At 36.1% G+C, this 16,386-nt stretch overlaps 1 protein-coding gene across 3 annotated transcripts in view; it reads left to right on the plus strand.

Moving 5' to 3' along the window:
- Lyst (lysosomal trafficking regulator) overlaps nt 1-16,386 on the plus strand; it is a 181,335-nt gene that overhangs the window by 86,567 nt on the left and 78,382 nt on the right. For 2 of the 3 annotated variants that reach the window (XM_031359427.1, XM_031359428.1), the window contains exons 23-30: nt 2,817-3,432; nt 4,370-4,547; nt 6,844-7,013; nt 8,072-8,302; nt 10,103-10,269; nt 11,043-11,186; nt 13,706-13,861; nt 14,485-14,676. In XM_031359427.1, coding sequence (XP_031215287.1) covers nt 2,817-3,432; nt 4,370-4,547; nt 6,844-7,013; nt 8,072-8,302; nt 10,103-10,269; nt 11,043-11,186; nt 13,706-13,861; nt 14,485-14,676 — 1,854 coding nt within the window. The remainder of the gene's footprint in view (nt 1-2,816; nt 3,433-4,369; nt 4,548-6,843; nt 7,014-8,071; nt 8,303-10,102; nt 10,270-11,042; nt 11,187-13,705; nt 13,862-14,484; nt 14,677-16,386) is intronic. The other variant, XM_031359429.1, reaches the window with a different exon arrangement.

Below are 16,386 nucleotides of genomic sequence, written 5' to 3' on the forward strand. Positions count from 1 at the left end.
ACTAATTTGTGTACACACACACATACAGGACATGAGAGTGAGAGTGAGGGGGGAATGTAGGAGAAGGGATTTTAGCCTGCCTCTAGAAAGAAGATCCTCTTGGAAGTTCTGGTAGCTAGAAGAGGAGGCAGTCATCCCTTTGACCCACTCTAACCGGCTGTCTGTGGCTTCTCTGACACTGCCCCAGTTCCCTGTGCTACTACAATATTAGCCAGAAATGCAGCAGTTTCCTTGATGATATCTTCAGCATCTTAGCCTGTGGCTATTGACTTGAAAAACCTAACAGTGGTTCCCAGCCAACCAGCTTCACTGCTTTAAATGTTTGCCCCATCATTGCTTGTATGCACAGAGCTAATTCTCTTTTCTTTCTCCATAGAATGAGTATTTAAGTCTTTAAGCTCATTGTAATTTCCTATCTTCCTAATTATTCTTAATAGAGTACACAGTCTGTGTGGGTTTCCTGGACATGACCTGGCCCTACTTGTTTCTCATTCCCAGCAGCTGCCCTCTTTATTGTCAGGAGAGCCTTATCTTCTACTCTACTGTAAACAGCTATTAAGTCTTGGAGGCAAAGTAGCAAAGAACTACAGGAAAGCAGGACAAGATGTGTGGGAGTTAATCTCCAACTGTGTTTTCATTTTCCAAAGCATTTCAGTTATTCTGTCTGAATCTTATAGAAGAAAAAGTGGGAAAGAGCCTTGAACACATTGGCACAGGGGAAAATTTCCTGAACAGAACACCAGTGGCTTAGGCTCTAAGATAACAATTGACAAATGGGACCTCATAAAATTACAAAGCTTCTGTAAGGCAAAAGACAATGTCAAGAGGACAAAATGGCAGCCTACAGACTGGGGAAAGAACTTTACCAACCCTACATCCAGTGTAGTTTGTTTTATAGTTGTTTATTATAATATTTTAAGGCTATGTTTTAATTAGTTTCATCTAGTATTTTATAGGAAATGTCTTTTTAAAAATTGTATCATTCTGAAATATTTTTAAATATAGTCATGTCCCATTTTTTTCTGGATTATTTAAACAATCTTTTAGCAACTTTAGCCTGCCAGCCAAACTAAGAAATTACTAGAAAAGAGTTCTAATCTGTGTATCTGTTTTATCAGCACAAAGCTTTGCCTCTAAAATAGTTCTTCCAGAAGCTATTTACTTTACCATAGTTATAAAACTTGAACATGCATGCAAGCACCTGATAATCTCACACAGACACAGGTTCCTGAGTACCTCTTTCTTGTATTCTTGAAGGGCAGGTGAAGGCCAGAGCCTGAGAATGTAAATTCTTAGCTATTGGCTGATGCTGATGCTCCATCGTTGCTCGTTCACAGCCAAATTTTGGGCAATCTGTGCTCATGAGGGATTTTTCTAGTCTCCTTAGCATAGTGTTATCATCATTACATTGGAGAGCTATGAAGAAGATGGATGGTTATTTCTCACTAGTAAGTAACTGTAGAAATAGAGGAGAAAGAGCAGAAATAGTCTGAGGGCCGATTGTCTAATAATGACAAATACCACCTTTTATTAAGCACCTGTTATAGTCCAGGCACTATATCAGGTGTATCACACACATGAGCTCTCTTCATCTTTAAAAACTTCCTGCAGAGTTGGTATATTTGAACTCTCATTGTACTTTTTCAGAAACTACCACTTATATAATAATTCAGTGGTTTACCTGTGACCTCCGAACTAACAGAACTTTTATTTGAATTAGTCATGTCTTCTTGCAAAGCCTGAGCTATTTCCACTTTGTCTTGTTTGTACCCTGTTGCTGGCCTAACGAAATTAAATTGCACTCTAATTTACTTAATTTCTGAACCATTAATCCTAATGACTTCAAGCTGTGCCATCAATACTTTATTCTGTTAATGAAACAGGAAAAGATGTGTCTTTGAAAGCTTAGTAAAATGTAGTTAAAAAAATAGTTTTGGCACATATGAATTTAAGCATTTTTTGGCTAGGAAAATTATCATTTATAATTCTCAAGTAGTACAAGGCAAGGTGAGTATGGTTATGACTTATAGAAGAGAAGTGGTGCTGTTTAGTAGATTTTTTTTCTTAATTTTTTTATTATTTAAATGCATTTTATACATCAGACATATTAATAATATTTAGTATTTTGAGAATAATATGTAAGAAATTTGTTCAACTTTTATACTCATATCCTTTCATACCCTAAAAATATCATTAATGAATATTTAATACTATCCATAACTGAGGATCCTATATCTAGTGTTGAAAACTAAATTGCTTCAAAACATACAAAATATTCTTTGGGAGTTAAGCATAGTAAAAGAGCATAAACTATTAAAATGAATCATTAAGAAATATGTTCAAAAGCCCTTATATGATACCATCTGACATAGTGAGAGAGTATTTAAAATGAATTATATATCTGTGTACATTGTCTAACAATCAGTTTTCTTAAAAAATATTATCAATGTTTCTAGGAGAGAAATTACTTTATTAGTAAGTATATTTTAAAAATTTCAAAATAGCAAAAACTTTGAAGTTAAACATTAAGAAAATGCTAATTTCAAGCACAGTGAGAAAAATTATCAATAATATTTCCATGATATTTGTAGAACATGATTTTAATATTTTTCAACTGTTGATATTCAACAAATAGAATAGTTATTTTAAGGTATGCTTTATTGTTATGACTCCCTTTTCATTTCTGATTTTATTAATTTGGATACTGTCTCTGTGCCCTCTGTTTGGTCTGGTTATAATCTGGTTAAGGGTTTATCTATCTTGTTGATTTTTTTTAGTAGATTTTTAAGTATTATTTTTTTGACTACATTTACTAGGAACCAGTTCTTCCAATATTGTTCCTCAGCGGATGGCTGCTCAGATGGTTCGATCTAGAAGTCTACCAGCATTTCCTACTTATTCACCACTAATACAAACACAAAAACTGTCTAGAAGTTTGGGCTTTCATATTGACAAGTTACAAAATATTGCAGATGCCAACCCAGAGAAACAGAATCCTTTAGGGAGTCCCTACACACTGAAAACAAGCAAAGAGGAAGCATTCATCAGTAGCTGTGAGTCTGCAAAAACTGTTTGTGAAATGGAGGCACTGCTTGCAGCCCAGGCCTCTGCCAGCGGGGTTTCCAGAGGATCGCTGAGGTTGCCCATGGCCAGAGTAGATCACAAAGATGTGGGAACAGAGCCCAGATCAGATGATGACAGTCCTGGGGATGAGTCTTACCCTCGTCGACCTGATAACCTCAAGGGCCTGGCCTCATTCCAGCGAAGCCACAGCACCATCGCAAGCCTTGGGCTTGCATTTCCCTCTCAGAATGGATCTGCAGTTGCTAGCAGATGGCCAAGTCTTGTTGATAAGAATGCTGATGATTGGGAAAACTTTACCTTTTCTCCTGCTTTTGAGGCAAACTACAACCAAGCCACAAGCACCCACAGGTATGCATGTTCTCTTGCCTCAGAATCCCTGCACCAGAAATGTCTTCATTATGCCACTTCTAATCATATTATATGAATACCAAGCAGAAAGATTCCTTCTCGTTCATTTCATGTTAGATAACACTGAATTCTATTCTCACCCAAAAGCCAGATAAGTCTGTAAGAAAAATGTTTCTTGTGGTTTATTAGACAGAAAAATCCTAAGTTCAAAGAAGTCATCAGATTGATGTTTTTAGATAGTGTCTGGGATCCTGAGTGATGAACCTTTCTGTGGTAATGAACTGTTCACTGTGGGACATTTGAAATGCAGCATGGGCAACTGAGAGCCTCAGGTTTTTTTTTTTTAAATATATTTTATTTGTTAATTCTTTAGAATTTTATACATCTGCAAATACCTCCAAGATAGATAAACTTGGACTCTCCATCTTTATTTACTCCCCACTTCATGTCCTGTTTCTGTTGTTTTTTAATAATCCACCACGTCCAATCTCATATATACTCATGAGTATGTTGACATCCACTGGAAAGTGGTCAGCCTACTATGGGCCACACCTTTTAAAAAAACTGACCTTCCCTCACAAGCCATTGGTTGTCCATAGATGCTCAGTTAGGGGTGAAGAATCATAAGCTCTTCCCCCTCCATGCTGGGCTGTTGACCTACCCTGGAGTTGTGTAGCACCTGGAAAGTTAACTTCAAATAGTTTCATTAGCATATATGGTAGTGAGTACTGCATTTTAGTATACTGTCTGCTGGAAAAAACTCTATCTTAAGATAAACAAGTTTGTTAATCATGTTTAAACTAGGAAACATTTTTAAACATTCTGAGCATCTGTCTTGCCATGTCAAAGTTGCTACTCATTGCGGCTCCAAGGGTATTGTTCATTTGGCTTTCTTTCTGATGCTGTGTTAATAAGACTGTTCTGGTTTCTGTTGCAGTGTCATTGAAGACTGTTTGATACCTATCTGCTGTGGATTATATGAACTCTTAAGCGGGGTTCTTCTTGTCCTGCCTGATGCTATGCTTGAAGATGTGATGGACAGGATTATTCAAGCAGATATCCTTCTAGTCCTTGTTAACCACCCATCATCTGCTATCCAGCAAGGAGTAATTAAAGTAAGGACAAAGAGTACATAAGTGATGTTTTCATCAGGAATATATGAGTATGTTTGTAATTTAAATTCTTTAGTATATATTAAGACTTAAAGCTTATTTCATATTTAATAATAGTGAACTATTGGGCTTAGAGAGATGACTTAGTGGTTAAGAGCATTAGACTGCTCTTATTGGGGACCCAGGTTCAATTGGCACCTATATAGTTTCTCACAATCATCTGAAATTTCAGTTCTAGGGCATCTGCTACCCTTTCCTGGCCTCTACAGGCACCAGGAACATGGTTTATAGACAAACATGCAGATAAGACACCCATATATATAAAATAAAAGTTAAAATAACACTCTATAGTTTTGCTATTTCATACTGGCATTTTGTGTATAGTATTCAATATAATCTTGTCTTTCTTATATATTGATTTATATCAATCAATTTACCAGTAAAGTCTATTTTACAGAAATTATAAGAATCATGTAATTTATTGGAATTCTTTCCTGCAGTGTAGTATCAATTTTTGAACATTTAAGTCTCAGCTCAGTTATCTCCTTTTTAAAGAGGCCTTCCCTGACTACCATGTCAGATTACTTCCCTCTAGCCATACTCTTTATTTATCCATATATGTATATATTTATATGTTGTCATCCTTTTTATCTTTTTAATTTATTTGTACACTTGTGCTTAATCATACTGTGATTATGAACTATAACTATTTATATTTGTTCATATGTTATACATACTAAGTATACTGACAAATAAATGAATGTTCAATATGAATAGCTTCCTTTAGAAAACAAACAAATATTGAAATGCTCTTTTAAAGTTTCTTACTTTCTTTAGTTTGTCTGGAAGTGGGTGTTGTTTAGTTTCTTGTAGTTCCATTATAAAATTGCTATGGAGAATATAAAGGGAGAATAATATAAGACCCTACGTTTAGTGCACTTACTTGTACTAGAAGAAAGTCATTGACCCTGCTAAGTATGACGTCAGGAGTCCTGGGATGAAGTGTACCGTGTGTAGTGGCAGTGCTGATGAAGAAGGGGAGCACAGGGACGTGAGTCCTTCTTAGGAGAAAGGGAAGAAGGAACCATGTAATGGTTTGTTGTAAACTTAGTTGTCTTTAAGGAAGGCAGTAAATAGATGTATGTGTAGGGAGACTCCTCTGTCTCCACTATGAGGACTGACTGAAAAGGAGGGAGAAGAGCAAGGTTTACTGCACACAGCACAGTCCTTCAGAAAAGAAACAGCTGTGACAGTGAATTGCTAACCTTTCAGTACAGCCGCAAACTCAGGAGGCTCATGACCTGGACTTATGCAAACCAGAGGACACAGGTTTGAGGCTTTTGAAGAAGACATACCTTCATATTTATGTATGGGGATCAATAATAGAAAAAAACAAGAGGGCGTTTTGTCTTGAAATCTAGAGGGACAGTTCTATAGTTAATCTAAATTTTAAAAATTTGGGAAAAGTAGGTTTAGAAAAAAAGCAATTAGTTTAGTTTAACATGTGTTGCATTTAATTAATAAGTTAGGAAATGAGGGTTAGCAAGGTAGCTTAGTAGGTAAAAGACATTTACTGTCAAGCCCAACATGAGTTTGATCCCTAGGACCTGCACAGTAGGAGTGAACCAATTCATGCATGTTGTCCTCTGACTTCCACATGTGTACTGTGACAGCTCCCTTCCCCCCACCACAAAATAGATAAATGTAAAAAATGTAAAAAACTACATATATAGAGATAGATAGATAGATAGATAGATAGATAGATAGATAGATAGATAAATAGTTTCTGGGATTTCTGTTTTTTAAAAGGAGGAAGGAAGGAGAAAAGGGGGAAAATGAAAGAAGTTTAAAAATGGTGGAAATTTGGCTTGTGCTCAGGATCTCTCAGGAAGGTCTATCAAGAGGTCTTGTGTGTGTGTGTGTGTGTGTGTGTCTATCTGTCTGTCTGTCTGTCTGTCTGTGTGTCTGTGCAAGCTCGCATGTGCACAGATCTAAAGGGAAAAAAAAACAGTGCACTGGTTTCTTTCCCTTTGAGTTAGACATAACGTTTTACTTATACTCAGTCATGGCTGCCAGTTTACAAAGTCCTTTGCTCAGCTTCAGTACACCCTCAAAAAATGAAAAGAATCACCACTAGCACCACTGTTAATTCTCTCTGTGGGTGACATGCTTTTTAGCTTTCTCTGTATGTGTCTGTGTGTGTGAATAATAGGTCTTAGTTTACAAATATTAGACTTCTATGCAGTCTGAATTGTATCTATTAAATGTTAACCTCTCAATGTCTCATTTTTTCCTTTAGCTGTTACATGCATACTTTAGTAGAGCATCGAAAGAACAAAAGGACAAGTTTCTGAAGAACCGTGGCTTCTCCTTATTAGCCAACCAGTTGTATCTTCATAGGGCAACTCAGGAGTTGTTGGAGTGCTTTGTTGAAATGTTCTTTGGTCGACCAATTGGCCTGGATGAAGAGTGAGTTCTCTACACCATAATTCAGATCCTGTGTCTTAAGTATAAAATTTAGTGATTATTTTGGGTCTCAGAAAAGGTCTGCTATAAATTATTTCCCAGGAGAATTGATTTGTTATTTTACATATGATTTTCTTTCTCTTATTACTTCTTCCGTTATATTTTATTCACTAATGAAAAACTGGAAAATAATAACTGCAGTAGAAAATGAAAGTGATAGAGAAGATTTGACATGTAGTACTAACATGAGAAAGCTACCTGGAAGAAAGGTGACCCCTGTAATCTCAGTGACATGGTGTTTGTGACCCATACAAGACTTCCTCAGTCCCTCAGAGCCTTCCCTTGGATTTCCTGAATGTGCTGCTGGTTGCTTAGATTTGACTTTGTAATAATACTTAAGGGTTAGCGATATATGCTAAGATAAAAGAAAAAGTTCACTGAAACTAAGCATTTGGCACAGTATTTTTTTCTGTTTGATAGAGAAAAATATATACATCTTTGGTGTGGTAGACCAATTCAGACCTTGCCTTGGTGGGCTTAAATTATTTACTGTGGTCATTTTATGAATGTGTGTGCATTGCTGGCGATCAAATCCAGGACCTTATGTGTGCATTTATCCAGAAAACACTTAAACTGCTGCACCACAGAGGCAAGTAGTTTTAGGTCAGGAGTGAGAGGTTTGTTCATTTTTGATAGCTATTTTTACCAGCTCAATTGTCACTAAGATAGTTTGTAAACTAATAATTTCCCTTTATACTTGTTATAGTCCCTTGTAGCAGGCGTTTTTTTTGGACACAAGATTGCCAATGGATGAATTCAAATGAGTCCACTGATGTTATGAAATTGTATATGTATTTCACCTGAGTGTTTATGCATTTATCTTAGATTTTGTCTTATTGTAAACTGTAATCTTTTTTTTTAATTAAGAATTATTTTTCTCAACACTTTTTTTGATAATTTCAATATCAGATTTTAAAAACAGCTTGTGGTGTTAAGCATTTATTCCCAGTTTGTGATTGACTACTCCTAACACACTTTTCACTGTGTCTTACTTATTATAGATTTGATCTGGAGGAAGTGAAACACATGGAACTGTTCCAGAAGTGGTCTGTCATTCCAATTCTGGGACTAATAGAGACCTCTCTCTATGACAATATACTCTTGCACAATGCTCTTTTACTTCTTCTGCAAGTTTTAAACTCTTGCTCCAAGGTAGCAGACATGCTATTAGACAATGGTCTACTCTATGTGTTATGTAATACAGTAGCAGCCCTGAATGGATTAGAAAAGAAGTAAGTTTTAAACTGTTAATTAAAATTACACCTGATAAGATTATTAGAAGGGGAAATACTTAATGGGTTACCTTAAAGAGCTGGGTTTTTTTGTAATGCTTTCAAAGAATTTCTTTCCCACAAAATTAAATTAACTTGGAGATGGCATGTTTTTATCACTTTGAATAATGTTTTGTTAAGAATAGGATGCTTGGGGCTGGTGAGATGGCTCAGCGGATAAGAGCACTGACTGCTCTTCCAAAGGTCCTGAGTTTGGATCCCAGCAACCACATGGTGGCTTACAACCACCCGTAATAAGATCTGACGCCCTCTTCTGGTGCATCTGAAAACAGCTACAGTGAATTACGCCAGAGTGAGCAGAGTCAGCAGAGGTCCTGAATTCAGTTCCCATCAGCCACACACGTGGTGGCTTGCGGCCGTCTGTGCAGCTGCAGTGTACTCATATACATAAATAAAATAAATCTTAAAAAAAAAAAAAAGGAATAGGGTGCTCATATGACCCGTTTTGGGGTACTTAGAATTGAAAACAATGAGGCTACTCTCTGATATATTTCTCAAGCTTCCACAGCTGTCTCTACAGTTAAATCCTCACCAGGAAGAGATTAGATAGGGCTACTCACTTATGTATAAGGAGCTCAGAAACAGCAAAGGACTCTAGCCTCTCAGTGGACACACTTGCTGGTGTAACACTGCCTCCTTGATCAGTTTATAGCAATAGATAATATAGTAGCACTGCTAATACAAACTAATCTCTAATAGTCAAAAGTATACTGGCAAAGGGGTACCTGCCACGTGAGTTAAGAGCTTTGAAAAGTTATTAGATTTTGTATTTTTGGTGTCTTCACATCTTAAGATGCACCATCTTGTTGTATGCCAAAGCACTAAATGTTGTCTATATTTTTGTAGAGTACAAGAGCATATCTGTACCCAGTGATTGTCTAGTGCAAAGATAGACTCCTTATACTCACTAAGTTCAGCTTTAATTGGGCACTTATTGTTTGTAGGGTTCATGTGCTCATGCTTACGAAAACTAGAAACATAAGGTATTATGTTTCCTCAGGACACTTAGACTTGATTGCAGTGCAGTGCATAAAATTGGTAAAACTGGGAAGGTACCTATAGGTTTATTCTGAAAGAAGTTTTTCCTAAAAATAAGTTATACTGATTGACCCTGTGTGGTACTGTATTAATTGACCCTATGAAAGTTATATTTCTAACCCTTACTTATCTGAAAAAACTAAATGTAGAAAAATGTTTGGACCTGGTTTCATACACCTGAGTACATCAAGGTTAAACTTGTGGTCAGAGTAACTGATTCATATTCATTGTGTGTTTATAAGTTATTAATATGTATTTGTTAATCCTTAATTTAACTTCAATATAAGTGCAAGCTTATAATCCCTAAAATAACATTCATATATATAGCTGAGCTGCAGAGAGGTTAGTAGATTCTTTCAAATTCACTATCCTTTAGTATTGTTGCTACACCCTATCTTTCACCCTTCATGTAGACTAGGAACCTGTGTGAGTGTTCTCTTAGTATCTTGTGTTAATCTCCATCTGTTGTTTATGTTGCTCTCTTAACCTGCCTTTTTCTCTACAAGACTGTATTTTCAACAAAAGTCAATGTGTCTTATTTACATTGCTAGTGGGCAGGGTATATTCCTTGTTATATAGAGTAAACATGAACAACTATTAAATCAATACATGCTGGTAGCATAGAATTTAACCAGTTCTTTTTCTTAATTTTATGGCTGTTTTGCTTATAATATCTTCTGTTTTGTTTTGGACTCACTTTAGCATTCCTCTGAACGAATACAAATTGCTCGCATGTGATATACAGCAACTTTTCATAGCAGTTACAATTCACGCTTGTAGTTCCTCAGGCTCACAGTATTTTAGAGTGATTGAAGACCTTATTGTACTTCTTGGATATCTTCATAATAGCAAAAACAAGAGGACACAAAGTAAGAATGGATCTTTATGGAATTTTTTCTTAACTCTTTTACTGAAGGTTTAAACTTAATTATGTGTTGGTATTAATTGGTATTTAATGCAACCTTTAAATTGTTGAAAATAGAGTGATTGATGACTGGATGTAATTAGTAGCTGGCAATATATTACCGGCAGAAACTAGTAATTTTTTTTTTTTACCAAGTAGAATGCAAAGGCTTATGTTGAAGAGTAATGATCTTTAATTTTCTTTAATGGAAAATACTAAAGTGACTATGAAACCTGAAAGCATGTAGATTATTGAAGCTTTTGCTTTATACAAAATTATTGGTTTTGAAACAATTATTTAAAATGAAATAAATTTATGATTTATCATTTTTTTCTATTCAAATTTTTATAGTAGAAGCTAGATATGGTGATATATATTCAAGAGGTGGAGGCAGGATGACCAGAATTTCAAGGTCATCTTCAGCTACATAGGCTAAAGGCTAGCCTGAGCTACAGGAAACATGTCTCAAAAAATATCAAAAAAATTAGTAGTGATTATATGGGAATTTATTTTAACATCATTTTTAAACATAGGTTAGAAATACTAACATCAAATGCCCATGTTGATGAAACAATTTTAATTTATGTCTAAGGACTTTTTGTTTAGATACTGAATATTATCATTTGGATATTATTAGATAACATATCTTAGATGTTAGATAATATATTAAATAAATTTAGTTAAAAGAGTTAAATAGTCATGATAGCTTGAAAACATTCTAGTCTCTTTTGGTTTTAGATATGGCTTTGGCCCTGCAGCTTAGAGTTCTCCAGGCTGCTTTGGAATTTATAAGGAGCTCAGCCAATCATGAGTCTGAAAGTCCAGTGCAGTCACCTTCTGCCCACCACCACTCAGTGCCTCCGAAGCGGAGAAGCATTGCTGGTGAGTACCAAAGTGGCACTTTAATAATTATACATTGAAGATAACTATACTTTCCTGTATTCTGATGCCATTTCCATTGAAAATATTCTTCTTCTTGCTGAGCATGGAGGCATGTGCCTTTAATCTCTGCACTGGGGAAACAAAGGCAAGTATGTTTCTGGAGTTTGAGGCCAGCCAAGTGTAACATACCAAGTTTCCTGTCTCCAGAAACCAAGGAATTAAAACATATTTCTTGTTTTTTTTTTTAAAAAAAATGAAATTCTAAAATCTGAGGAAGTCTTTGTCTCAGCAGAAACCATTGTACCAGCAGAGGCCATAGACCATGTCCATGTTTTATCCTAATGGATGCCATCAAGTTTCCAGGAGACGCATGATAGGGTCAGATAGATGTCATTATACAGAGAGGACTCTGACTTCTGTGGGGAATATGGACTCGAAGAAAGCAAAGTGCAGAACCCGGGCGGGGGCTGTGGCAACAGTCAAGGTATACTGTGGTAGCTTGTAGACAGACAAAATGCATACGGTATTGGAGCTTACTGTGAATTTGTATGTATTATCAAATAATAAGCGCTGATACATTTTTCACAAAACATGCTGATACTTTTATAGAAACATAAACTAGAAAGATAATAAAAACACCACAAACCTAGGATGTATGTTCATTTTCACATAAATATGTTCACATATGTCTCTTGTCTATATACAGTAGATATACATATGTATGTGTAAAAATGTAATGCTAGTCCAGCTACTGCTCATTATCTGTAGCAACTGTTGTGCACACACTTGGATATATATAAAAAGAGTACTTAGTATATTTCCTATATTTATTCTCATAGTTGTAAAGGCTTTTAATTCCAAACCTTTCTCTCTTTGTACTAATTTTCTTTTTTTCTTTTTGCATGTTCAAAGCAATGCAAAATTTTAAAACCATATGATAAAAAGCCATCCATGGAAAATACTTCTAAATATGTAATAATATGTTTAAGTTATGCTAAAGCGACTTATAAAACATCCACGTGACTAAACTTACTACCCCTATGTATTCTTCCTTGTTTAATATCTAGACAGAGTCTTTCTTCTTGTACCATTCTCCCATTGTACCTGTCATCTATCCCAGGTAAAATGTGCCCTTTTCAGATCTAATTGTGGTACGTAGCTTCCTATATGCCATGACAAGGAATCTTGTTTCTTCTAGCAGTATCACTTCTAGGTTTACATTCCTAAGTTCTCAGAAGACATAGACACTGCTATGTTCCAGATCAATCTTCCTTCAGCTTCACATGTGTGTCGTTCTGTTTGGCAGTCCCCAGTGCCTGTCAACCTAGTGAATAGGGCCAGATTCAATACTTTGAGACACATACACTTACAGAGAGGGAGAGACAGAGGAAGGGAGGGAGGGAGGGAGAGAGAAGGAAAGAGGGGGAGGGGGAGAGGCATGGAGCAGGGGAGAGTGATGGAGAGATGTTTTTTCCTAAATGCTATCATACTCTACCAACTGTTTATAAAGGGACTTTTATTTTTAAATTCATATAGACATCTTTTTACAGAGTGTTGGTAGTTCCTGTATTGTGTGTTATGATCTTCTTCCCCTAGCTTTTTTGCTTTGCTTTACTAACTTTTGCCATTATTGTGCAGTTTTTCACGTAAAAAATCTCTATAGTTATTTTAATGCATGAAGATAGAGGAAGTAGTAGGGTATTATTTGAAGTGACATATATTCATGTAAAGTGTCATACAGGTAGATGATGGATTGGTATAATTAGCACATGAATGAAATTTGTATTTAACCAATAAAACAATAGCAACAAGAATGATGCTTTATTCTTTTGAAGAGTGAGATAGGCATTGTATTTTGTATTCATTATTTTCCTTAATTTATAAAAGTGTTCTTGATTCATTTATTCAGCCATTAAATAATTACTGAGTACCATCCAGGTATAAATTCCTGTTTTACCTATCTCCATAGAACAGGAGGAAGTCATAAAAGCATATAAACAAATGTGTTACTATAGTATCAGATAATGATAACTATCTTCCTGTGAGATAAGCGCTGCTTTGTTTTCTAGTATATATCTTATAAACAAGGAAACAGGGGCTTAGACTAAGAAGCACGCAAGACTGTAACTGATCCATGTGGCTTGAAAGCATGAGCACTGAAGCACACATCCACATTCACAAATATAGAATGAGCCTAACTCAGTGTCTACTACCTTGCCACCCCTGGGTTAAAATTGGATTATGCACAAGAAATCTGTGGATCATATGAGGATGAACCTATCTCATTGCTAGGGATATTGTCTGACAATATTATTTTTAATATCTCCAAGAATTATTTTTTGTTTTTTTTTACCTCAAAGATGACTCTAGCCACCAAAATTATTAACTGATTAAAAATACATAGTAGTGGACAATCCAAAGAAAGCTATTAAAGCCTGCTATAATTTAGTCAGATGCAAGTAATTTATAAAAATGTCATTTATGGAAATTGATGTTTGTTTTCATAATTCAAAACAAAGGTTCAATTCCAGTGAAGGGTTCTGTTGCTCCTCATCCACCAAGACGTCACTTTGGTTCCTATGGTCAACTTCCGATGCCCTTCTTCAGTCCATTAGATCAAGACTCCCCCCAGCTCTCTCCTGGACACACCACATGTGCGGTACCCCCCAGAGCAGGTGCAGTAAGTGCAGGAAAAGCACTCTGCCTCCTCCTTCAGTCTGGGGAGCTGTTTCTCAGGAAATGCTTTCCAAATGATGTGTCCACACCTAATCACTGTGCTGACAAATCGCTGGACTTGTATCTACTGTGTGATCTCTTCATTCTCACTGACTGATTCTTATTTGTCATTATGTATAATTTTCCAAACTATAAGATTCCATCGTAATTATGCAGACATAGTACCATTATTTCTTATCATCTTTTACTAAAATATCTTTGTTCTTTAAAACTGTTGATGATCTTGGAAAACAAGGAAGTGAAACAGTGAAAATAGTCTATCAGATATCAAAGCCACTAGTACCCATCTGATATTTTGGGTTTTTCAGAACACTAAGACTTGGATAAATGATATACATCCTCTTGTTACTAGCTTTTTGCTGTTACTTTAGACTTTGAATCCATCACTGTTCCACTTCTTTGGAGAAAGAAAAAATACTAATTTCTCATATTCTTTTCCTTAATATGAATTAATTTTGTAATAAAAAGTTTTTCTTTTTATGACCAATAAGCAAAAAATTATAGTGAAAATAAGTTCATTGCTCATTATAACGATGGCATTGGGTAATTTATGTACTTGAAGGTCTTCGCAAATTCCCTCTGGCTCAGACAGAGTCACTCTTGATGAAGATGCGCTCGGTGGCCAGTGATGAGCTACATTCTATGATGCAGAGGAAGATGAGCCAAGAGCACCCTAGCCAGGCCTCGGAGGCAGAGCTTGCTCAGAGGCTGCGGAGGCTCACCATCTTAGCTGTGAACAGGATCATTTACCAAGGTATCCTAGACCCCAATCCTCCCTTCAGTGCTGAATCACAGGGAAATATGTCATGTGAAAATGATTAGGTTTCCTTTTTTAAGGAAAAGCGTTGAGTTTTCTCTTCTTAATGACCACAAGTTAAAGGAGCTTTAGGTTTGAGACTAGTATTCCACTTCTTAATGTGTTAAGTGCTAGTCTGGGTTGGCCATTGATTTCAAAATAATATTTTTCAACCTTTCTTTTGACAAATTAATAAATTCATAAGCAGTTTCTAGAAATAATACAGAGATCCAGCAACTTAGTATCTAGTTTTTCCCATGGAATCTTGCAATACTGTAATACAGAGTCACTTTCAGGAAGGAGACATGAATATGGTCAAAGAGGACATTTTCATTTCCATAGTGAAATGTCTGTTGCCTTTTTATGAACAAATCCACTTTCTCCCTCCTCAGCCCCCACCTACCTCCAATTTACCCTCTGTTTCTGTATTACTGTCATTTCTAAAATGTTTTACAAGACAGCCAGGAACAAGCGATTCTTGCCTGTGATCTAGGCACTCAGAGGCTGAGGTAGGAGGGCTGTCTGAGCCTAAGAATTCCAGACTAACCTAGCAACATAGCATTTAAAAAAATAGCTAGATATAGTGGTGCAGGCCTTTAATCCCAGTGCTGGGGAAGCAGAGGCAGGCACATCTCTGTGAGTTTGAGGCTAGCCTGGTCTACATAGTGAGTTTTGGGTTAGTCAGAAATATATAGTAAGACCCTGTCTTGGGGAAAAAAGTGTCTTATATAAATTTGATATTAAGTCTGTTGCCATTTTTATTCAGTATAATTCTCTGGAGAGTTGTCCTGATTATTTTGAATGTATCGGCAATCTATTCAGTTGGGATTTGTTTGTTTTATGGGACAGTAGTGCCGTGATATGGTTGTGCCAGAGTCTATTTAAACCATTTATCTATTGAAGGGGATGTAAGCTGGTTTTAATTAGAATTATTACAAACAAACTTCCTAGAAACCTTCATGTACAGGTTTTTGTGTGAATATAAGCCCTTATTATCTGTGATAAACACTCAAGGCTCGTTTCCTGGGCTATATGGCAGTTTTAACCTTTTCTGAGTGGCTATATAGTTTTATATGCCCTCACATCCACAATATATGAGTAGTTCAGGTTTTACTGCATTTTCTCCAGTATCTGGAGTTGTCTGCATTTTGTGTTTTCATCATTCTGCTAGATGTATGGAGGAATCTCACTGTTGTTTTAATGTACTGTCCCATGAAGCCAGTATTAAGCTAATACCTAGAGGAATCATTAAGAGACAAAAATCAACCCCAGCAACAAAAGCACTGTAGCTGTGTCCAGGGGTGCACGCTTGGGAAAGCGAGTACTGTAGCTGTGTCCAGGGGTGCACGCTTGGGAAAGCGAGTACTGTAGCTGTGTCCAGGGGTGCACGCTTGGGAAGGCGAGGGCAATAGGGTCACAAGTTTGAGGCCAGACTTGTGTACAAAGCAAGCTTGTATACAAAGGAAGAAATAATTCTATAGCTAATATTCAAACATACATATACACACTATATATAATATTCACATATACGTACATGTGCATACACACATGCACACACACTGCAAGCACAACTATATCAGGATTTATGAACATTACCTAACTTTTTTTTTTATTTTTATTTTAGATATTTTCTTTATTTACATGTAAATTTCTCCATTCCCAGTTTCC

Source organism: Mastomys coucha, unplaced genomic scaffold (genome assembly GCF_008632895.1).
Source record: "Mastomys coucha isolate ucsf_1 unplaced genomic scaffold, UCSF_Mcou_1 pScaffold7, whole genome shotgun sequence".
NCBI classification, from domain to species: Eukaryota; Metazoa; Chordata; class Mammalia; order Rodentia; family Muridae; genus Mastomys; species Mastomys coucha.